Genomic DNA, 24,138 nt, shown 5'->3' on the forward strand with positions numbered 1-24,138 from the left:
AGATACGTGACCCATTTGGCTGTCCCCGTGAAGGAGAAGTATTCGCCCACAAGATGTGCGGTCACTGCGCTTTACAGTATAATCTGGGAAGCGCTTCGAGACGCCCCCAACGAAGTGATAAGGCTCCGCGTCAAATGCAAGGATTTATTTTTATTATTGCGAATTGGCGAGTCACCCAGTTTGAAAAAGTTCTACCCTCCCCCCTCTCACCCCCCCCCCCCCCCCCCCCGAAGTTCTGTCTCAGGAAATCATAAACTATTTCAGCAAAGCTTCGAACTTCAACCAAACCCATCGCTATAATCCCGTCCCCTGTCTCAGAGCCTCAACGTACAATGGGCCCATTTGTGCTTCGGATATTTCCGGCTGAACTCAAGTGTAAAATTGAAGCTTATCTGAGAAAGGGGGTGGGGGGGGGGGGGGGGTGGGGGGTGGGGGGGGGGAGAGCGAGAGAGAGATAGGAGAGAGAGATAGAGAGATAGAGAGAGAGAGAGCACGTCCAGTCCAGGAAAAGTCAATAAACAAATACACTCGGAAGCAGCTCGCAAATGATAAATGGGAAAGGCTGGGAAGGATGAAGGCAACTATTACACGGTATTGAGGATGAGTCAGGCTGTCTCCCCACTGATGTGCGCACAACACTAATTTATTCTGCAGCTTTCGTTGGTGTTTGCAGCGCCTTGGGATGTCCTCCCGACATGAAAGGCGCTCTGTAAATGTAATTTTTGTTGTGGTTGTTGTCGCTTGCACGTGTGTTTGTGAGTGTGCGCGCGCGCGCGTTTCTGTGTGTGTAAGAGCATGTGTGAGTGTGTGTGTGAATCTGTGTGAGTATGTGTGAGTGTGTGAGAGTGAGTGTGTGTGTGAGTGTGTGAGTGAGTGAGTGAGAGTGAGTGTGTGTGAGTGAGTGAGAGTGAGTGTGTGTGAGTGAGTGTGTGTGAGTGAGTGTGTGAGTGTGTGAGAGTGAGTGTGAGTGAGTGTGAGAGAATGAGTGTGTGTATGTGTGAGTGTGTGTGAGTGAGTGTGAGTGAGTGTGAGTGTGTGAGTGTGAGTGAGTGTGAGAGTGCGCTGGATGGTGTGCAAGTTTACAAGGAGACAAATCCCCATCTCTGTAGGTGGGGCTCGTCACTGGCAGAATGGAAGCCTTTTTCAGGAAGCGGTTTGACGGTGGGATGGGAAGTGAGGTGTGAGGTTCAGGGCAGGGATTCTGGAGGCATGAGGTCACCTGAGTCTCCTCACAAGATCAACCTTAAGAAGACCCGTCAGTCCATCCGATCTCATCCCTCCAGAACTCCTGCCCTACCACGGGGTCCCTGCCCAGGGTTCAATTCCTGGGCAAGTTCCCTTACTCCACACGGCTCTGCTTACCGAGCAATAGGAAGGAACCCGGTTGTTAGTCGATTGGCGGATCGCTTTTCCAGGGGTAGTAAAAAAAAACTTCGGTCACTCAACCCGCGGCAGTTTGCGGGGGACGACGCTGCTGCGCGCAGTCGGCTGCCGCGTTTCGGCCACAACATACACAGTCGATTCACTTTACAGTGTAGCCTGTGAAGCGCTGTGAGACGCCTCGAAAATGGGATGAGGCGCTGTGTCAAATGCCAGTGTTATTATTATTAGCAGTCGGTCGCAACATCTAACTTTAAATATTGCTCTCTGAGCATCCTCGCGATCAAGGTGACACACTGCCACATTTTAAAGGACATTCCATCTCCAAATCAATTACATTTCATGTTTATTATTTCACACGATCGTTGCAACATTTTGCGTTGCCTCAAGGCAAAGGATATTATTAATAATAATAATAGATTAAAGAATAAGAATCCTTGCCTTTTAGACACAGTGTGTCGAGGCGCTCCACAATGTTTTCTGCCAAGTGTAGTGACCGTGTATTTGGTCAGGCGGACGCGGCAGCCGATTTGTGCACGACGACGACGTCCCACGAATGTCTGTGAAGCGGGTGAGTCATTTTAGCTGCAGGGCTGCCGGTCGGTCGGGGCTTTTACGTTGTGGGATGAGGATGAGACGACTGTGTGAATTACGAACGACGCAGAAATGGGTTAGCGACGCCAAGTTCCCCTGAAATCACTCAAAAGCTATTGATTTCATGGCTCCATCTCAGGCTGAACAGGAAAATGAGTTTCCTTTGGAATTTATAGTTTGTTAAAAGGTGATCTGGTTGACCCCTGATATCGTTTGAGAAGCACAGTTCTCAAATCAAATGGTCAAACGGCCAAACTAATTTGGCATTCATAGTAGTATCCCTACAATCATCCTTGCATTTGGTATGGAGCCCTATCGCGTCGTTGAGATGGCTCAAAGCGCTTCACAGAAAATACCCGTAAAAGCGTAGTGACCGAGTACTTTGTGGGCGAAACGTGGCAGCCAATTTGCGCCCAACAGCGACCCACAAATAGCCACCCGGTGAATCAGGCGCGGACAGGATCGGGGTTTAACGTCTCATCCTAAGGACTGCAGCTTCCGAGTCGGGTCTGAACCGTGGGATTTCGAAGCCACTGCCTTCGGTCCGCGGAGGCCGGCCACGCGAGCGACTCGAATTCCGAAGGCGGAGGGTTAAAAATAAACTGAAATGCAACACTTACTGAAAATAAAGAGGGGATACACTGTGAAAAGAAAACCTCCCGAGAGTTGTTTCAAACAGCGTCAGTGAGACTGTGTAGCAATGGAACCGCAGCGACCAGCGTTCTGTCTTCCCTTACAAAGTTACGCGGCATTCAGCAATCTGTTATTGTCACTTCGTTTGGATAGATTGTGCAATTAACACTCCAATCACACGGAACACCCCCACCACACACCCCCACCCCCACCCACCGATAGGGGAAGCACGTCTCGAGATGCTCCCTGACACACACACACAGAGAGAGAGAGAGAGGGGGGGAAGCGGGAGAGGAACGGGGTTACTACCATACAGTGGACACCGCCACAACTCATCTGCCGTACAGCCACAGCTTTATGATCCTCGCACCTGACACATCGCTCGGAACGTGTCAAAGCAAATCGAAGAGTTACCGCGAAAACCGGTGACCGCTCCATCCACCGCTGTCTGTCTGTGTGGGGGACGCTGCTGTGCGCAATTGGCTGCCGCGTTTCGACCACACAATATACAGTGGGTTCTCTTTACGGTGTATTTTATGAGGCGCTTTGAGTGAGACAGAGAGAGAGAGAGAGAGAGTGAGAAACTCCTTCCTCTCTTTGACAATAGCGCTGAGGAGATGGATACTGGAAATTATGTTGGCGATGAGTTGGCCATTTTTCAGTGGGTGAGAGGCTGAAATCTTGTTGCTCTCTGGGAGCGTTTGGGAATCCGTTTGCTGAGGAAATGTCTGGTTCCACGGCCCCCAATCTCCGTGTAAGGGAATCCAGGTTAAAGGGAACCGAGCGCATTATGATGGGATTCCACTGGATTAGGGATAAGACTGTGTTTTGACTGCGAGAGTCTCCCGGGGAGAAGGGAGATAAGGGAGGGAGGGAAGAGAGATGGAAGCTGACAACTTGGACCTGTTCCGACACGCTCTGGAATGATTATATCGTCAGGCCCCGTGACAGTCTGCGTTTAGTTGGCGTATTTCTATTACATTTGCATTTGAATATTGCCGAACATCTCAAAGTGCTTCACAAAATTATTCTACAAAATGGTTTAAAGGTCCCACAACGCCATTCATCATCATCATCATCATCATCATCATCATCATAATAATACTTACATTTGATACAGTGCCTCATCACGTCTTTGAGACGTCTCAAAGCATTTCGCAGAATATACTCTGTGCCGCGCCCGACAATCCCATTCCCGATAAAAAATGATCACTCACTTGATGGCTGCTCGTGGCAACTTGCCGAGCGCAAATTAGATGCCGGGTCCACCTGCAAAACACACAGTCACTACACGTAACAAGAATGCTTCAATGTTACGGGGACCGTAACAAACACGGGGATGATTGTGTTTTATATATAAATTCTGTTACGTTTAGAATGATTAATTAGCACAGATCCGAACCAGGGGTTAAAGAGAAGTTAAATAAGGCAGGAATTTTTTTTTTTAGAAAAAAAAATGTACATTTGACTCTGTCGCCTCTAACGCTTTCCACCGTGTCTGGTTCTGTCAACTCATTCGCTGCAGTCAGTGTCTCATCTTGTACGCAAATTTGAGATTTGTCATTAATTTCACGATTAACGAGACTGAACTGTGTGTCTCAAAGCTTTCAGAGTTAACGCACAATGTTTAGCAAAGTCGCCTTTTCCGAACTCCTGTTTCAAACCGTAAATTACATGTTAACGACAACAATAATAATCGTAATCCTTGCATTTGATCCTTATCCTTATCACGTCTTCGAGACGTCTGAAAGCCACTCGCAGAATATACCGTCAAGTGTAGTGACTGTGCATTTTGTGGGCAAAACGCAGCAGCCAATTGTGCACAGCAGCGCCCCGCAAACAGCCGTGGATCGAGTGAGCAAATTGTTATTATTATTTATTTTTAAAGGGATGACTGTCCCCGGCGAAGCCAATCGCCGATCAACTGTCTTAATTTGGAAGTCAGTTTAACTTTAAGAACCAGCGCTTAAGAGTCCAGACCGTATTCGAGAATTTTCTTTAATTCTGCCCGATGTGAGATATTAATTATTATTATTATTAATATTATTAGGAAACAAAATGGTCGGGACGGGCAGAAAATTCGGCTCTGATGGACGCACACCGGCCGCGGGGTTCCGGTGCCAGTCCACCAGGCGGCGGCACTGAGCTCAAGATAAACCGTCCACCTCAATAAACTGCTCCGATGAAACTCTCAATCAGTGCTCTCCGATCGCTTTCCGGGAAAATAAACGCTCCCCCCCACCCCCCCACCCCCCACCCAAAAAAAAAGTCACTCAATCCACGACTGCTTGTGGGGACTCTGCCGCGTTTGGCCCACAAGAGACGCAGGGACAGCCATTCCGCTTTACATTATAGTCTGTGCTTTGAGACAACAACAACAACAACAAGATTCCATTTATAAAGCGCCTTTCACGTCAGGAGGACGTCCCAAGGCGCTGCACAGTTGGGTCGTGACCCGAGCAGGGGGGAAATGGTCAGGGTGAGGGGAGGGGAGGGAGGGAGAGAGGAGGGGGGAAATGGTCAGGGTGAGGGGAGGGAGCGAGGAGGGGGGAAATGGTCAGGGTGAGGGGAGGGATGGGAGGGAGCGAGAAGGGGGTAGAGAGTCGAGAGGGGAGCTGAAGGCTCGGTCAAAGAGAAAGGTTTTGAGACCGGCCTTGAAGGAGGAGAGGGAGGAAGCAAGGCGGAGGCACTGGGGGATAGAGACGTCTCAGTGACGGAGAAGGCGAGGAGTTTTTTTTTTAATATTGCTTATCAGATTGTGGAGCGAAGCCAACAATCAGCGGGTCAGAGTCTGTACACCCCGTACACGTCACCATCAAACTGCTGCAGGATCGTAAACCGGATTAAAAGGGGTCAGTGATCAGCAGCTAACCCTGTCTGTCCTCTCCAGGCCTCTGATACTGCTTGTTGGTCCAAAATGCAACCCCTTTCCCCCCCCCCGCCACCCTCCGCCATCCCATCCCATGGCACAGGGCCACTTTTAAGAGCAGAGAGGAGTGAAGCGCTGATTGAAGACAATATACAATGGAACCTTCTCCCAATTAAAGGGATGTAAGCAGTCAGCCCTGACCACAGCGTGGCCAGAACTGCAGGTTACACAGCAGGAGTTTGTTGATTCAAATCCCTGTTCTCAACTGTGTGTATGGAGGGGGGGGGGAGAGAGGCTAAATAGGTCTCAGCTCTTCCCCGGGGTTTGGGAGAGGAAAACCCAAACAGAAAACTCTCTCCCTCCCCCAAAAGGCTGTGGATTATGGCTGGATCCATTCAAACTTTCTAGACTGAGGTGGATAGATGTTTGTTAGATCAGGGTATCGCAGGGTATGGGGCAAAGGCGGTTGATTGGGGGTTGAGGTGCAGATCAGATCAGCCGGGATCTAATGGCGGAACAGGCTCGAGGGGCTGAGGGACCTGCTCCTGGCCCCTCCGTGTGCGTGCGTGCGTGCGCGTGTGGCAAGGCTCACACACGTGACCCTCCTTTCTCTTGCTCTCCGTTCCCCGTCAGTGCAGTCACACTTCCAAAGACCAGAGAGCTGTTGAGTTGACTCATCACTCACCTGATGGTCCTGTGGCCCCGGATCGACACTGCCCTCTGCTGTTGGTCTAAGCCATATTTCAGCCAATCAGCCGGACACTCACCGCGGGTGTGGGAATCCCCAGTGAATTCCAATCAGTGGAGTAACAGCGGGCGGGGCAGATTGGTTAATTCAGGTGGGTCTTGAAGTGTCTCAATGTCTGTCCCAATTTCCTGTGTTGACACTGGGAAGTGAGTTCGGTCATAAAGAATTAGGGTATTTGGCATTGGGTCAAAACCTCAGTCCCACAAAATACAGGACACGCGTTTCGCCCACAAAACACACAGTCAATTCACTTCACAGTATATTCTGCGAAGCGCTTTGAGACGTCTCGAAGATGTGATGAGGCGCCGTATCAAATTGCAAGGGTTAGGCCTTCCTGTGAAGCGTAGCGACCGTGTGTTTTGCAGCCGAACGCAGCGGAGCCAATTTGCACACTGCGACGTCCGGCAAACAGCCCCGGAATGGATAACCGGTTCTATATGGGGATTGTCAGCCACAGAGAGAGAGAGAGAGAGAAATTCTCTTCTCTTCTCAAATGACATTGTGGGATCTTTAACGTCCACCTAAACAGACGCAGATGGGTCTAATTTAACGTCTCATCTGAAGGATGGCTGACAATACAGCAATATCCACCCCCCCTCCCCCAGGAATATTCCGATAGATAACCCTCTGTGGCGCAAAACTCCGCCTCGTGACAAGTAAGTACAACTCCAGAAGCCGACTGAACGAAACAGGACTCAAGCCACAAAGCCACAGAGTAAAAAAACGTCATTTTATTACACTCCTAAATAAAAAAAGACTACCTTTTTCACTGAAGTCATATATAAAAACAACTCTTTTGTGAGTTTCACCAGGAATACAACTCCCCCTCCCGAACGGAGAGGCAATGAGCAGAATTCAGTCAGGAACGAAGAACAATCACAGTGTTAAGAAAATTGCTTTTTTGTTAATTAAAACACATTTTAAGATGGGTTTTATATATATATTTTTTTTTGAGGGGGGCGGTTTTAAAAAAAAAAGCGGGTAAAACTCAAGCAGCTAAAATTACCCCTCCCCGATCTTCCTTACCCCAATCCCTGCCCCTTAAGACAGACAGACAGACAGACAGACAGACCGCTTTGTCTCAAGACCCGCAATATTACAGAAAGCCCTTAAAAAAACCTCTTAACTTGGAACTTTTTTTATTAAAAGGAGTTACTCGACACCAGGAAGGTGGAAGGCCATCTTGATGGACCTTGGGCTTTTATTTTCATCCAGTATTTCTTACGCTATGTTCTTAAGTTCACCTGATTAGCGAACGAAAGACCCCAACGCATCCCCGTGTAGACACGATAACAAAATGAAGCTTCCAATCTCAGCCGCTTCACGATCCAAGCAACTTAGCCCGTCTCGAGTCCCGAAGCCATCGTGTTCCCAGGTCTCCAGGTTCACCATCTCTTAAGCCGTTCCTTGTGTTAATCTGCAGGCTTTCACCGTGAAATGTAGTGACTGTGTATTTTGCGAGCGAACACGGCACAGTGGCCGCAGACTGCCATGATAGTTTTTTTTTGCGCGGGCGGTGGGGTGGGGCGGGGGAGTTGGAGAGAGAGAGAATCTCTTTCTCGAATAGGGCTGCGGGATCTTTTTAATGTCCACCTGAACAGGGCACAGACTTGGAGCTCGGTTTAACGTCTCATCCGAAGGACACATTTCTGAACAAACATCAAGTCATAACTTGGGTCACGGCCATGGACTTTTAAGTGGAGACGGGGAGGGTGATGGGCGATGGGGGTAAGGAGAGAGGAAAGAGTTCAGTTTAACAGCACGATCTCAGGCGATGGAAGGGAAGTTACTCCAGTCAACGGACTTCAGAAGTCAGTGACCATCTTTCCAGGTCTCGTGGTTGACGTCAGCGATGTTCACGCCGTGGCTCAGTCTCTTTTGCTCAGGATACTGCTGCAGGAAACCTAAAGAATGAAGCTGGAAATCTTCCTGAATGAAACGTGGGGCCAATGTAAATATTTTCCAGGCTGAGCACAAAGGGAACCAGTTGATCTCGGTTCCCACAAGTCCGAGCCTTGTCAAGGCCGACACAGTAAAGTTACTGGCGTGTTCAGGAACACGGGTCCATCTGTGTCCTGTTTCTCCCCCTCCCACCTGCTCCCCCACTCACTCATCCCCAAACACATTCTCCTGAAACAGAACGAAGGTCAACTGTAACTCCCCCCTCCCTCCCCACCCCACCTTCCCAATCACACCCCCTCCCCCAACCCCATTATCCCCCGACAGAGTGGAGGGGGGTCTGGGTTGAAAACAGAACACGTTGAGCTCTCTCTCTCTCTCTCTCTCTCTCTGGGACGCGGATGGAAAGGGAGCAGATTTCTCCACAAAATTGGCCGGTTATAGGCTGCCTTTCAGGGCACACTCCGACTGCCGTAATAATTCATGGGCTCCGTCTCAGTCAGTGGGATGTTGGGTTTCCTCTCTGTCTCGGTCTCAGACTCGTCCAAGAGCAGAGGTCTGTGTTTGAAGAAGTCGGACATGTATCGGACCTGCGGGTGCAATAATAATAATAATTATTAACAATTACTATTATTATTATTGATAGTAATAATTGTGGAAACGTCTCAAAGTGCTTCACAGGATACACTGTAAAGTGAAGTGATTGTGTATTTTTTGCGGGCGAAACGCGGCAGCCGATTGCGCACAGCAGCGTCCCACAGACAGTCGTGGGTTGAGTGACCAAATTATAATTATTTATTTAAGTTTCGAAGGGATTATTAGCACTGGAAAGCGATCCCCCGTTTAACTATCAAAAATAACAATGACCACCACAACAACCTATTTGGAGAGCCCCTCACGCAGGGCGTAGCGTCCCATAGCGCTAACAACCAGGTTCCTACTGACTGCCGGGCAAACAGAGGTGTGTGTGTGGGGCGTGGGGGTCATACTCACGATTAAAACGGCGACGATGGCTCCCTGGAATAGCCCCACCAGCACGTCACTCCAATAGTGCCGGTAGTCAGAGACTCGGGTGTAACCAACGTAAAGTGCAAAGGCGATGAGGAAGAACTGGATGGTGGGTCTCACCAGCCTCGCCCACTTGGCCTGCAGGCGAGCCTGAAGGTAGAGCTGTGAGAGGGGGAGGGGGGCGCGGGGAGAGAGAGAGAGAGAGAGAGAGAAGAAAAGCAATGACGTTTCGCCCACAAAATACCCAGTCACTCCACTTTACAGTATGCCCTGTGAAGCGCTTTGAGACGCCTCAACGACTTATATCAGGCGCTGTATGAAATACACGATTATTATGATTATTATTATTATTATTAGGCACCGGGAGAAAGAAAGTCCTTTCTCTTTGCCAACAGCTCCGCGGAGATCTTTAAGATCCGCCCGAACAAGGCACAGATGGGGAGTGAGGGTTTAACATCTAATAAGAAGGGCATCGTCTCCGACAACACCTTGACAAGACCCTCACTGTGCTGGAGCATCAGCCTGTAGTCAGTGTCCGAGTTCCAAGTCCCCAAGGCGGGGGCGTTAGCGACTGAGCCAGACCGCCAGCTGTGATAGGCAATGGGGTGAAACTGGGGCAAGAACTTACCGAGAGGAAGACCATGCAATACATCCCAAAGGATGAGTGACCGGAGTAAAACGACAGCCTGGAAAAACATACGAACACAAGACTCAGTCAGACCCTCTGTGCTGTCCACCTTGAGGCAACGCGTAGATAAATAATAATAATAATTATAGAGAAATAATAATTTTTAAAAATAAATGAATAATAGTTTGGTCACTTCGATCCACGATTGTTTGTGACCAAACAATTGGCGCAATTGACTGCCACGTTTCGCCCACAAAAAGCACACAGTCGATTCACTTCACAGTATATTCTGAACGGCTTTGAGACGTCTGGAAGACGTGATAAGGCGCAACATCAAAATGAAAGGATTATTATTACTGTTAATAATAAATAGACGCCCAACCTCATTCCTTTCAACACAAACATTCCCCCCCACCCACACGTGCGCACCCGCACCCCCGCGCACACCCACACACACCCGCGCACATAGCACCCAGAGTAGAGGGAGGGGACGGTTGGGGAGGGGAGGCTTGGGGAGGAGGATAAAAAAAACCTCAAAATACGTTGAAATGACTAACTAATCTTTCCAAGCAATGTGTTAAACAATCCGTGTGCAGACGGTTCCAATTCAGAGTTAAACACTCACTAATTGCGCTCTCTCTCTCTCTCTCTCTCCTCCAAAGTTAGTATTAAGACTCGTCTCCAGTTAATTGTAATCTTGCGGATAATTGACTTAACCCAATGAAGTGCCCTTTGATAATACGTGAGCGGGGATGGGGGGGGTTGGGGGTTGTATGTGTGGGGGGGGAATAAGCAGCTGGGGTTGAAATTCAATGTCACATCCAACATTGCTGTGCACAATTGGCAGTCGCGCTTCGCCCACAAAATACACAGTCACTCCACAATACTTTGTACGCTGTGTCCTGCGAGGCGCTTTGGAGACGTCTCGACGACGCGATAAGCCGCTAAATCAAATGCAAGGATTATTACTATTATTATATTATTATTATGATTAGCATCATTATCCCCCACACCCCTCCCACCCTCTCTCCTTCCCGTGACGCCAGAGAAACAATGAAACACCGACACGCAGTTTCCGCCCCGAGGAGACGGTCAGGGTCAGCAGGATACGCACCGCGCCTCGGTCACGCTCTTGGTTGGCCCCGTACACACACCGTCCGCCTGTTGGTACGCAGAGCAGTTCAGCAACGTCATGTTGGGGTTACACACGGACAGGAAGTTGGGCCGCAAACGCCCCACGGTGTACTTGGCGATGTCGGTCAGGGACTGGCTGATCGCGGAGCCCAGGAAGAAGGTCCCCACCACCTTGTAGAGGGCGGCAACATAGTTATTGCACTCGGACCTCGAGTAGATACGCTTAGTGCAAACCATGTACGCCTCCCCAGTGGTGATCTAGAGAGAGGGGGGAGAGAGAGAGAGAGGGGGAGTGTGAGAGATTGTGTGTGGGAGAGTGAGAGAGAGAGAGAGAGAGAGAGAGAGGGTGACAGAGAGCGAGAGATGAGTTACGAGATACCTGGTCAGAGTGAGTAGTAAACGTACGGAGCTGGTGTTTCACCAGATACACATTCAATTCGCTTTACAGTACAACAACAACTTGCATTTATTCCGCGCCCTTCACTTAGGGTAGCGTCCCAGAGCGATATATATACCGTGTATCCTGTGAAGCGCTTTGAGACGTCTCGAAGACGTGATAAGGCGCTGTATCGAATGCCAGGATTATTATTAATACAACACATGGGGTAATCAACCGTTGTTATATTGCCCCCAAAACATCCCCAGCAACAAAGCTCACGAGGCATCTGGGAGTCCACCCCACCACCCCCCGTTCTCTCCTTGTGTGGGAGGGGGGAGGGGGGGGTGGGGGAAGAAGCCGTCGCCAACACCACCCATCACTTACGATGATGATGCTGGAGGAGATGGTGACAGCCGCCATTAGCTCCATTGAGATAGTCTCCTTTACGTAGGGGTAGCTGATGCTTTCATCGCTGCAGAAGAACCCGCGGATGTACGGTTTGCACCGCACCGTCAGAATGGCAAACGGTAACGAAGCTGCAACAGGAACAGGTTAAGATATAATAGTTAATAATTAATAATAACATTCATCGAGAAAAGTAACATCCATTTAAAAGCAAAGTGCCAGTGTTACGGGTCTGGCTGATCCACCACTGAAAACCACTTAGAATTTAATAATAATAATAATAATCCTTGCATTTGATATGGCGTATTTGAGACGTCACAAAGCGCTTCACGGAATATGCGGTAAAGTGCAGTGACTGTGTACTTTGTAGGCGAATGGGGCAGCCAATTTTGCGCACGGCAAAGTCCCAGAGAAACAGTGACGGAGAGGAGAGTAAGTGACCAATTTTAACTGCGGTAATGTGGGTCAGGACAAAAAAAATCGTGCGGTGGGATCTTTAACGCCCATCAAAACAGCCGTCTGGGACCTCGGTTCAACGTCTCATCCGAAAGATGGAGCCTCTGAGAATGCAGTGCTCTTCCCTGCCCCCCCCCCCCCCCCCCACACACACACAGACACACACAGACACACACACCCACACACACACAACACACACGAGTGTCAGCCCGGACAATACTGGATCCAATTCCCAATTCCAACGTGTGACTCAAACCCACAAGCTTCTGATTTAAGTGGAGAGAGAGTGTCAGCGACTGAGCCCCGACACCACATCATCTTCTAACTAATCTCTGGAATGTGTTTCAGCGCTTTATTATCCTGTAATTGAGAACGGATTGCAAAGAGACTCTCTGGCCGGGAGCCTTAGATTGACGCTGTGCGGATGTGTGTGTGTGTGTGTGTGTTGGGAGTCGGGTCTGGTTGGAAGAGTTGGGCTTCTGAGAATTCTAATCAGGGAGTGTCTTGACTTTGCGAGTTATCTGCTCACAGGGGTTCTGCGTTTTGAGGGCAGATCTGTTCCAGAGGGTTTTATGACTTCCAAAGGGCGAGGAGAGAACAAAAGGTACCTTTAAAACCAGAACCAGTTCCGTAATAATGACTCAGCTTTCATAAGGCTGTTGACCCATTGCACTCAGGGCTCCGTACACCACCACTTAAAGAGGATCTCCTCTTTGCATATATATATATACATATATGTACATATATATATATTATAGCATAACATGTAATAATCCGTGCGATGGATACAGCGCCTTATCACGTCGTTGAGACGTCACAAAAGACATCATACGATACACTGTAAAGTGGATTTTTCTGGGTATTTTGTGGGCGAAACACAGTCGTGGATTTGAAGTGACCACATTTTTTATTGTTTTTGTTTTGTTTGTGGAGGGATCATTACCCCTGGAAAGCCACCCGCCAATTGCCTAACAACCGGGTTCCAACTAACTGCTAGGTAAACAGAGGTCGTGCGTGTGGAGTAAGTAAACTTGCCCAAGGGTTGCCTCGCAAAGGAATTGAACCTGGACTGGCTCTTGCTTGCGAGGTGATCACGCTGATCACTACACTACGGGAACTCCATAAAACACCTCAAACCATTGCCGTCACAGGTGACTCCATCTTCTCAGCTCAGCTCAGCAACGTCCCACACACAGCCACAGAGCGAGTGTCCAATTTTATCTCGGGGATTGTTGGCCAGAACACCGAGAGAGAGAGAGAGAGAGAGAGAGAGACACAGAGAGAGAGACACTCCTCGCATTACACTGTGGGCCGGGGGGGGTCAGCCTGGATTGTGAGCTCAAAGTCTTGAATGGGGGGTGAAATCAAGAAACCTTTCGACTTGGGAGGCGAGTCTGCCAGCACCAGAGGGAATAAAAGAAAGCTTTGCCAACAACACACCGGGGGGTGGTGGTGGGGGGGGGCGCCTGCGGCTTTAAGACATGCAGAGTAAGGAGAGGGCGGCGACTGAGTAAACCAACTACCTGTTAATTCAATCACTGATTCGGGAGCTCGACCTCCTGGAGTGATTGACAAATGCGATGGGATGGTGTGTTGACTTGCACTGATTCCAACAACATTCAACAGAGAGTCAAGTCAGCTCAACGCTGGGATGGGAGGGGGGGTGGATGAGATCAGATGGGCCGAAGGGTCTTCTTCACCCAAACTAATCTCACGATCTTGTGAAAGGATGGGAGTGGGTGGCCTTTGGGGGCTGTGTGTGTGTGTGTGTGTATGTGTGTGTGTGTGTGTGGGTGGGTGGGTGGTATTGACCACATTGAGCACAAAGAATTCAGGCTTTACATATGCGTCTGTATCGACCTGATCCCGAGATCTCTCATGTTGCAACCGAACCAAACTGCAGGCAATGTGGCCAAGTTGCAGGGACGGTCTCGTGCCCTCAAGCAACGAACCTGTTTTGCTATCAGTGACCAAGGTGGACCTGCAAGGATCATCATCTACTGCCCTGCTTCGCCTCCGAAAGGCAGGCGGGGAGGAGAGGCGAAACCGCAATTCAACGAGGTCCCGGGCCAAGCAGCAACAAACAGGATCAGCCACTTCCCGGCTCCTCCTCCTCGTCCTCCTCCTCCTCTCCCTCCACACCAGCCAGCATCACGCTGGAACATGCCAGCACACCCACCCCTTACAATAACAAGGCAACTCGTGAAACAGAAGCTCCTGAACAGCAGCGAGGCTTCACATGACATGTCGCGCTGTCACATGGGAACAACAGGCAAGGCCAAGGAGAGGCTCAACAACAACAAACACAACCAATGACAACTAACACAACAACAGAGACTGGAGCCTCCCTCATATACATAGCTCACCTGTACACGTGTGCGTGTGTATATATATATTTTTTGGTCAACCAGGTGCGGAAACCCATGACTGTTCTTACACAGAGTTCCTACAATTGGAAAAGCGGATGTACACTGTGCATATACACATACACACATATATGTACACACACATACACATACACACACATTGTATATGTATGGAGTTGGTCTCTGATAGACTTTATAGATTACAACAATTTGTCGTTATATCGCGCCTTTTCACGTCAAGAGTGTCATTCGCAGGAACCCACTCAGATGGAGAGACCTCATTTTGAGACGCCCTCTTCTTCAGACACCGCCCCGGGCACGAGTCCAGGCTGCCCAAGTGTTAACCACCACCACCCCACCACCCCCTCACCCCGAGTGGGAGATACTAAACAGATGATGAATGTTCCGAAAGCAGCCTTGGGGGAGGGAGGGAGCAAAGGAGAGAGGGAACAAGGAAGGGGTAGGTGGTGGGGAGGGGGTGGGGGGTGTGGGATGGGTGGAGAACACGATGTCAGGGTTTCTGAGTGCAAAAGATTTCCTTGGAGAATCTGAGTCAAAGTTGAGGACACGACGGGTACAGAATGTTCAGAACAAAGTCATCAGTGCAGAGGAGCAGAGCAGCTTGGACCCTGGTGTCTCGGAGGTTTATAGAGTTCAATGAATATCTACTCCCCCCCCACCACTCCCATCGCCGCCACCCCCCTCCCCCCCCCCCCCGCGTACCGTGAGGGCAATGGGGACACATGTCGCACGAACACTGGCACGGACTGGTGGAGTGAATCAAATCCCTACATAATCCCTCCCCCCACCCCCCCCCCCCACCCCCGGCACCTCCCTAGTCCTGTAGCTCAGCGAGAGACCTGGGTTCAATCCCAGGCAGAGGGCCAAACCTTGGGCGGGTTTCCTTACTCCACACACCTAATAATAATCCCTCCAGACGAAACAATAATAAATCGGTTATTTTCAATCCACGACTGTTTGTGCGACGCTGCGGTGCGCAATTGGCTGCCGCATTTCGCTCTCAAATATTCACTTTACAGTCTATTCTGTGAAGCGCTTTGAGACGTCGAGAAGACATGAAAAGCGCTATATCAAATGCAAGGATTATTATTATTATTATTACCTCTCTGACCTGCTTTCTCCAACTGGCTCCGACCTCCTGCTTGTCTCTTGTCTCCTCTGCTCCACCATCAGCGGACGCGCTTTCAGCCACCACCCCCCGAAGCTTTGGCACTCTCTCCCTCAATCCCTCCGCCTCGCCCCCGGCCTTCACCATGTTTAGACCACAACTAAAGACCTTCCTCTTCGACCGTGCTTACAGTCACCTCCCCCACCACCTGCCTACCGAAGAATTCACTAGGCGAAAGAAGACCAAGGTCCATCCAGTTCTCTTTCCACCATCTTCCCTTCACTTTATCCACAAAACACACAGTCACTACACTTTGGAGTCCTGTAGCTCAATGGTTAGAGCACTCGCCTTGCAAGCGAGAGACCTGAGTTCAATTCCCGCAGAGTGAAACCTTGGGAAAGTTTCTTTACTCCACACACCTAATAATAATCCCTCAAGAAAAAAAACAATAATAATTGGGTCCCTCAATCCACGGCTGTTTGTGGGGACACTGCTGTGCGCAGTTGGCTGCCGTGTTTCGCCCACAAAATACACAGCCAATTCACTTTAAAGTATATTCCGCGAAGCGCTTTGAGGCGTTTAGAAGGACGTGATAAGGCGCTGCATCAAATGCGAGGATTATTATTGTTAATATTTCAGAACTCCCCTGAATTTCGAGTAAACAAAAAAAAACAGATTCAAAAGTTAAGACCGAATCAAACCGTCTGCCCCGACCTGGAATTCTGAATTCTCCCCCCAACCTCCCCCCTCCCCAGCTCACTACACGGGGCGATTGGCTGCTCAGCCATCTGGGAGCAGACCAGACAGGGCATCTCAATCTTGCCTGGATTCGCACTGCAGATTTGGAAACAGATGATACAGAACATTTGATTCATATCCTCTGTTGATCCGCATCCAATCTGTGACTCAATCTCATTGCTCAGTAACCGTTTAGTGAAATGTCACCTCAGCATTCTTGTGTAATTCCCCCCACCCCCCCCCCCCACACACACACATACACAGCCCCACGCAAAAAATAATGTGGTCACATTACTGTGTGCAATTTGGCTGCTGCGTTTCACCCACAAAATATATACAGTCAATTAACTTTACAGTATATCCGCTTTAAGGGTCTCAACAATGTGATTAGGGGCTATAATAAATGCAGGCATTATTATTATTATTATTATTATTATTATAAGCAGGGGGACCGAGAGGGAGAGAATATGAAGCGATTCATAGAGACAATAGGGAGTTCGGAGAGGAGAGGGTGGGAGGGGAATTCAAGGGTCAAAGAGTGTTGACTGTTGACCAAAGGCACGGTCAAAGAGGTTTCAGTCTGAGGGTGCAGAAGGCGTGCAAAGGAGGAGCAAAGAGAGGCAGAGATTTTGGGAGAGTTCCAGAGGGATCCGGGACGAGAGTCGGTTAAAGTCTGACCAGTGATGGTGGTCCAGAGGGAGTGAGGAACAGACTACTCCGTGAACGTGGCTTGTAATGAAACAAGAAGTCACTTTGCGCTCTTTCCAGCTTCTCTCTCTCCCCGGGTGTCCTGACCCACCAATCCCCTAAGTGAAATTGGTCACTCAATCCAGGGCTGTTTGCGCGGGAGGCTGCTGTGTGCAATTGGCCACCGCGTTTCGCCCAACAAAATAGACAGTCGCTACACTTTACAAGGTATTCCGTGAAGCGCTTTGAGACGTCTCAACCACTTGATAAGGCGCTGTATCAAATGCAAGGATTATTACTATTGTAGGACACCGCACATTATTACACAGGCAAACAGTGGCAGTCAGTGATGGTGATATGGAGTAACTGGTTGATACGAATTCAGGAGCAAATGATTTAATCCCCTCGTCCCCCAACATCCACAGTCACCGGAGTTTTCAATTGAAAAATCCTGTGAAGCGCTTTTGAGACTTTCACGATGAGCTAAAAGCACAATATCAAATACAAGGATTATTATAATTATTATTGCGGTCCAGTCTGACACTTCAGGGCAATGCTGGGGGGGGGGGGGGGGGCAGGGGGGTGTTGGAGAGAGCACTGTCAGAGGGACCGTGCTTCGGGTGCGACGCTAAACCAAGGTCCCCACCTGCACCTGTTCAGGTGGACGTTAACAACAAAATTACAACAGCAACAAAATGATGTTTGTACAGCGCCTTTCACATCGGGAGGACGTCCCAAGGCGCTGCATAAATCTATCTATATTACAGTTAAAGATCTATTGGAAAAGAGAAGGGAATAATTCCCTCTCTCTCTCGGTGTCCTGGCCAACAATCCCCCAGGAAAAATTGGTCTCTCACTCTAATGGCTGTTTGCGTGGCATTGCTGTGGCCAAATTGGCCGGAGCCTTTCCCTACAAAGCACCCAGTCCCGTAGCCTATCAGTACTGCAAGCGAGAGGACCCAGGTCCGATGACCGGGCAGGGCAAAACCTTTTGGGCAAGTTTCCTTACTTCACACACTCACACACACGCCGCTGTTCACCTTCTTTTTTCAAAAAAATGCGGTCAATCAATCCGCGGCTGTTTGTGTGGGACGCTGCTGTCCGCGACCGGCTGCCGCGTTTCGCCCACGAAATACACAGTCACTCCACTTTACAGCATATTCTGCGAAGCGCTTTGAGACGTCTCGAAGCTGTGATAAGGCGCCGTATCAGATGCGACGATTATATTACTGTATTTATTACTTCCTAATAAATCTTGTGATTTATGAGGTGTGTATAAAGGCAATGCAGGGGGAGCATTGCTGCATTCAATACAGGGAGACAGTGACGGACTCACACAGTGAGGAGAGGAATATTTTTGGATTAAATAAAAATGACACTTACCTATGAACACACACAAGATGTCCAATAACACCAGAGCGTTCCTCTTCTCAAACATCTCTCAAAATAGGTCCTTTTGGGAACCTTTGCCACGATCCCTCTACACACACACACACACACACAGATCACACACAGATCCACACTCACACACACAGATCCACACTCACACACACAGATCCACACTCACACACACAAATCCACACTCACACACACAGATTCACACTCACACACACAGATTCACACTCACACACACAGATCAACACTCACACACACAGATTCACACTCACACACACAGATCCACACTCACACAGATCCACTCACACACACAGATTCACTCACACACACAGATTCACACTCACACAGATCCACTTTACACTCTCAAACAACTTTCTTTTAAAAGTTTGATTTAAACAAAACAAACACTTCTCCCCTCTCCCAAACACACACACACGGAGGTGAGGGATGTGTGTGGGGGAACTAATAGGGAGGATGTAGGAAGGGGAGGAGAGAGAGAGAGAGAGAGAGAGAGGAAAGAAGGAATAAAATGATCCCAACTCTTGTTTTGCGACTTGAATTTCGGGTTCTTCCGGTAGGACCAGAGAGTGAGAGAGAGAGTGTGAGTGAGTGAGTGAGTGAGTGTAAGAAAGTGTAAGAGTGAGTGAGTGTAAGAAAGGGAGAGTGTAAGAGAGAGTGAGAGTGTAAGACTGAGTGTGAGAGTAAGAGAGAGTGTGAGAGAGAGTGAGTGTAAGAGAAAGAGAGTGTAGGAGAGAGTGAGTGTGTGTGAGTGAGTGAGAGAGAGAGAGTGAGTACTGTCTCGATCTGTGATTGCAATAGGAATTAGTTTGGACTTTCCTCCCAAGTAAGAGAGGGACAGAGAGAGAGAGACAGAGAGAGAGACAGAGAGAGGGACAGAGAGAGGGAGAGAGCGTTTACTGCAATGACCCGAGAAGCCCCGACTTCCCACTTCACTTCTTGTCCATTTCACAACAAGGAGTGAGGGGGTGAGGGAGTGAGGGGGTGAGGGGGTGAGGGGTGAGGGGGGGAGGGAGTGAGGGGGTGAGGGTTAAGGGGGTGAGGGAGTGAGGGGGTGAGGGAGTGAGGGGGTGAGGGGGTGAGGGGGTGAGGGGTGAGGGGGTGAGGGGTGAGGGTTAAGGGGGTGAGGGGGTGAGGGGGTGAGGGAGTGAGGGGTGAGGGAGTGAGGGTGTGAGGGGGGGAATGGGAGAAGGAGAGAGAGAGAAGGTTATGCAGAGAGGAGAGAGAGAGAGACCCCACACACAAAGACACACACATACGAGTCACTGGAGCTTTACTCTCCTCTCCTCACCGCTCTGCTCTCCTCTGCTCTTCCTTACTCCTTCCACTCCTCCTCTCCCTCTCTCCTCCCTCTCCCCTCCCTCCTTCCACTCCTCCTCTCCCTCTCTCCTCCCTCTCCCCTCCCTCCTTCCACTCCTCCTCTCCCTCTCTCCTCCCTCTCCCCTCCCTCCTTCCACTCCTCCCCTCTCTCTCTCCTCCCTCCCTCCCTCCCTCTCTCTCTCCTCCCTCCCTCTCCCTCTCCTCCCTCCTTCCCTCCCCCCAAAAGAGGAAGGATCACAGCTTTCCCCCCAAACAGTAAAGGTTGGGCTGTAACTGATCTCATGTGACGTCAGGAGAAGAGTCACTCCACTTAATCTGTCTGTTCGCCTTCTCTTCAGCTTTCCCCACTGAAGACTTGTTGGCTTTTACCTGGTTTCCTCCGTCTGTGTCTGTGTCTGTGTCCCTGTCCCTGTCTGTGTCCCTGTCCCTGTCTGTGTCCCTGTCCCTGTCTGTGTCCCTGTCCCTGTCTGTGTCCCTGTCCCTGTCTGTGTCCCTGTCTGTTTCCCTGTCCCTGTCTGTGTCCCTGTCTGTTTCCCTGTCCCTGTCTGTTTCCCTGTCCCTGTCTGTGTCCCTGTCTGTGTTCCTGTCTGTGTCCCTGTCTGTGTTCCTGTCTGTGTCCCTGTCCCTGTCTGTGTCCCTGTCCCTGTCTGTGTCCCTGTGCGTGTCCCTGTCTCTGTCTGTGTCCCTCTCTCTCCCCCATCCCGACTGCAGATTTTTTTACACTTCGCAGTTAAGATTTCTTGCAAGAACTTAGTTCTGTGTTTTGAGGGTGTTCTGTTGGCTGGAGGATACCCGGAGGATACCCGGAGGATACCCGGAGGATACCCGGAGGATACCCGGAGGATACCCGGAGGATCCCCGGAGGATACCCGGAGGATACCAGAGGATCCCCGGAGGATCCCCGGAGGATCCCTGGAGGATCCCTGGAGAATACCCGGAGGATCCCCGGAGGATCCCTGGAGGATACCTGCGTTTGCAACTCTTATTTATTTGTTTGTATGTTTGTTTGTTTGTTTATACAGTATTGTGTTTTCAAACAATAAAAGTAACGATAATCTTTGCACGTGTTACAGCGCTTTATCACGTGCTATTATTTGCACAGTATAATCCCGTGAAGCGCTTTGAGACATCTCAACAACACGAATAAGGCTCTGGATCAGATGCGAGGACTGTTTGTGGGACATTGCTCTGCCCAATTGGGTGGCGCAAAATATATTTTGTGGACGAAACACGATTAGACACAGACCCGGGTGGGGATGAATCCCCAATCTCCATGACCCAGAGGGAGCTGAGCTGATCTCAACTTACATTCATTATCACCATTATACAGGATAGCACAAGCCAGTGATATCTGGTGTGTGTGGGTGTGGGTGTGTGTGTGTGTGTGCGGGTGGGTGTGTGTGTGTGTTTGGGGGTGGGGGGGGATGCGCGTTGATAGACTTTAACAAAGATTCCCAACTCCTCTGGTTGGACATATTCCGGGAGTTTTCATCCGATGACCCTAACGTTGGTGAAGGACTGAGTTTCTCCCAAACGGATTCCCTGGACAGCAGAACAAAAATCATCCAACGCTTCTCTGTTCCTTTAGAAAGTGCCAAACGGTGTGATGGCTCTGGAGCCGGGGTTACGTTTCATCACAGTGACACAGCATTGACTTTACAGTTAAGATAACATAAGTTGTAGGCCAGTAAGAGGGTTGAGAGAGGGGCAAGCCTTGATATTTCCAACACTGGCTGGATTGCAGTGTGTCTGGATGTACTTTATAAATACTACTAACAATCCTTGCATTTGATATCGCGCCTTTTCACGTCGTTGAGACGTCTCAGAAGCGCTTAAAAAAAAAAGGCGCGGGTGAAACCAATGAGAAGCTGATAGCAGGATACATGGTTCACAGGGACAGGGACAGAGGAAACCAGGTAAAAACAATTCTCAGAATTCTCATGATTCCTGTGATTGTTCTCGCTCGCAGAGATTAATCTTTAGTTCTCGGAGACTCCAGCACATCCTGGAGGGTTGGCAACATTCCCGCTCACTGCTCACTTCCAGGCCGCTGGCTAACAATGCTCGAAGCGAGGGAGTGCTTGCTCACAGAGATACAAACTGCCCCGTCTCTCTCTCTCTCTCTCGAGAAAGAACATCACATTCTCTTTCCCTTGCCTTGAGGTTACAGTCACCGGTTCTTTCTCCCATTAACCGCAGACACGTTTGTGTTCAAAGTACCGTGTTTGCGCAGAACAGAGACTCGCACAGTTAATCTTCGCTTCTGTTTGAAAAAAAAAGAATCGGTCATTCACGGCTTCATATTTGTGGGACGTCGCTGAGCGCGAATTGGCTGCTGCCTTCGCCTAAGCATACACAGGCATTGGGACTTAACATTAACGAGAATCAAAAGTGTTCATAATAATAATAATCCTCGCATTTAATATTGCACCTAATCACGTCTTTGAGACGTCTCAAAGAGCTCCACAGAATATACTGTAAAGTGTAGTGACTGTATACTTTGTGGGCGAAACACGGCAGCCAATTGCGCACAGCAGCGTCCCAGAAACAGCCGTGGATTGAAGTGACCAATTTATTAGTATTATTCCCGGAAAATCGAATCCGACAATCAACTAACAAGCAGTTCCTACTTACTGCTGGTAAACAGAGGCGTGTGTGTGGAATAGGGAAACTTGCCTAAGGTTTCGCCCTGAGCTGCCCGGGAATCGAACCTGGATCCTCTTGCTCGCAAGGCGAGGGCTCTAACCACTATGCTGTGGGACTCCATTTGTGGTGGGTGAGATCAGCTCGCTCCAGCACAGATCTGGAAGGCATTTCAGAGCCTCGTGGTCTGTGTGTGACCCCAGCTCCGTTATCAGCAGGCCATCAGTGAAGGACCTAACTCCAGGCAATGCCATTAGTCTTGTTTTGGGCTTTGCTCCACATCAGATTTGTTTTGCAGTGTCAGCTTAAGGCAAGTGCATACAAAACAGACGTTGGCATAAGGCCCTTTTGAAACACTCTTGACCACTGGCGCATTCAGCGATTTAATAAACTGGAACAATGTCACCGGTCTGGGCCCTCCAACATGCATGGCCAGAGGTGTGTTTTTCTACCGCGTACATTAAAAAAAAACAATTCCATTTCCTTTAAGTTGGAGGCTGTTTGCAATATTTATTGTTTGCGCTGGAGCAAAGCCATGATTCCATTGGCTTTTCTCCCAACTGGAGAGAGAATGAGATTATTTCCCCATGACACCCCCCTCCACACACACACACACACACACACACACAGGGTGATGATTAATTGACAGCAGGATGGCAACCAGATTCCTTGAGTCAGGAACTCGGTTTCAACTTGTTTTCCTTACAGTCCTTTACAGTAATACTCCCACAGCTTGAAGCTTAACTCCTGAGGTCGAGGCAGCGCAGAGACCGAGACTGATCCCCGAGTGTTGGGTGACGGAGCGAGGCACAACTACAACAACACATTACGTTTACACGCCGTCTTTCGGAAGGACGTTAAAGATCTCGCGGCGCTATTGGAAAAGAGAAGAGAGAATTTCTGTCTCTCCCAGTGTCCTGGCTGACAATCCCCCCCCCCCACCCCCAGAATAATCGGTCACTCACCTCATGGTTATTGGCCAAAATGGCTGTTTCGCTTATGTGCCAAAAAACAGTCACTACACTTGACAGCAATTACAGCAAAGCACCCTGACCTGTCCAGTCGTGCTAAGACGACACGAAAAACGCACTCACCTTCCTTCATCACACAGGGATAAGCGTAGTTACACATCAGAGCCGCAGGAGGTCTCCACTCCATCACTCCACATGGGGGAAAGCAGTGGCAGGAAATGAACAGCCAATAAATACATCAAGTGGGGTTCTGTACCATCGCTCCCCAATTCGCGAGGGTCGGGGTTGAGGATCATTGACTGTCAGAGGCTGAGGGGTACGTGTCCGAGGATGAAATTTGCCCGGACGCCCACCCCAATCCCATCTTTCCCAAAGTTAGGAGAAACGTCATCACTTGGACACGAGTTCAAGCGATTGGATTGGTGTCTGGGTTTTCTCCTTTGGGTGAAAGGTTACGGAGGTGGGGAGGACGGGCTGGGGAGGAGGGGGGTAGTGGGGAGAGACTGGGGCTCGTTGGCCGACACGTGGGCAGTAGAAACTGGGTCCCACTGTGGCTTGTATCCCCTCAGCACCAGGCTGCAGTATTCCGGTGTGAGCCAGGGACCTGTCTCCAGGGTGGGTCGGCAGGGTCGCTCCTGGGATTCGCTCGCTGGCGGGATCCTGTTGATCTCCACCCTCGGCTGGTCCCCGTGTCCGGTCGCCGGCGGCCGGTGCCAGTTGGTCACCCCGCGGCACGGT

General features: G+C 49.7%; 1 protein-coding gene across 1 annotated transcript; it reads right to left on the reverse strand.

Annotated features, from left to right (window-relative positions):
- Positions 1 to 8,455: 8,455 nt before the first annotated feature.
- plpp2a (phospholipid phosphatase 2a) lies at positions 8,456 to 18,580 on the reverse strand. The gene is made up of 6 exons (XM_007898928.2): positions 18,437 to 18,580; positions 11,657 to 11,808; positions 10,874 to 11,151; positions 9,760 to 9,817; positions 9,117 to 9,293; positions 8,456 to 8,713 (listed from the first exon to the last, which is right to left on the reverse strand). Exons 1-6 carry the CDS (start codon positions 18,489 to 18,491, stop codon positions 8,576 to 8,578), a joined length of 858 nt encoding a protein of 285 aa, XP_007897119.1. The 5' UTR covers positions 18,492 to 18,580; the 3' UTR covers positions 8,456 to 8,575.
- Between the last annotated feature and the right edge of the window lie 5,558 nt (positions 18,581 to 24,138).

Source organism: Callorhinchus milii, unplaced genomic scaffold (assembly GCF_018977255.1).
Source record: "Callorhinchus milii isolate IMCB2004 unplaced genomic scaffold, IMCB_Cmil_1.0 Scaffold21, whole genome shotgun sequence".
NCBI lineage: Eukaryota > Metazoa > Chordata > Chondrichthyes > Chimaeriformes > Callorhinchidae > Callorhinchus > Callorhinchus milii.

Excerpts from the sequence above, each read along its gene's own strand:
- plpp2a (XM_007898928.2), bottom strand. The coding sequence starts at position 18,491 with ATGTTTGAGAAGAGGAACGCTCTGGTGTTATTGGACATCTTGTGTGTG. Across the intron at positions 11,809-18,436 it reads CATCTTGTGTGTGTTCATAG|CTTCGTTACCGTTTGCCATT; the intron begins GTAAGTGTCATT and ends TTCCTGTTGCAG. Across the intron at positions 8,714-9,116 it reads CCATCGTCGCCGTTTTAATC|GTCCGATACATGTCCGACTT; the intron begins GTGAGTATGACC and ends TTGCACCCGCAG.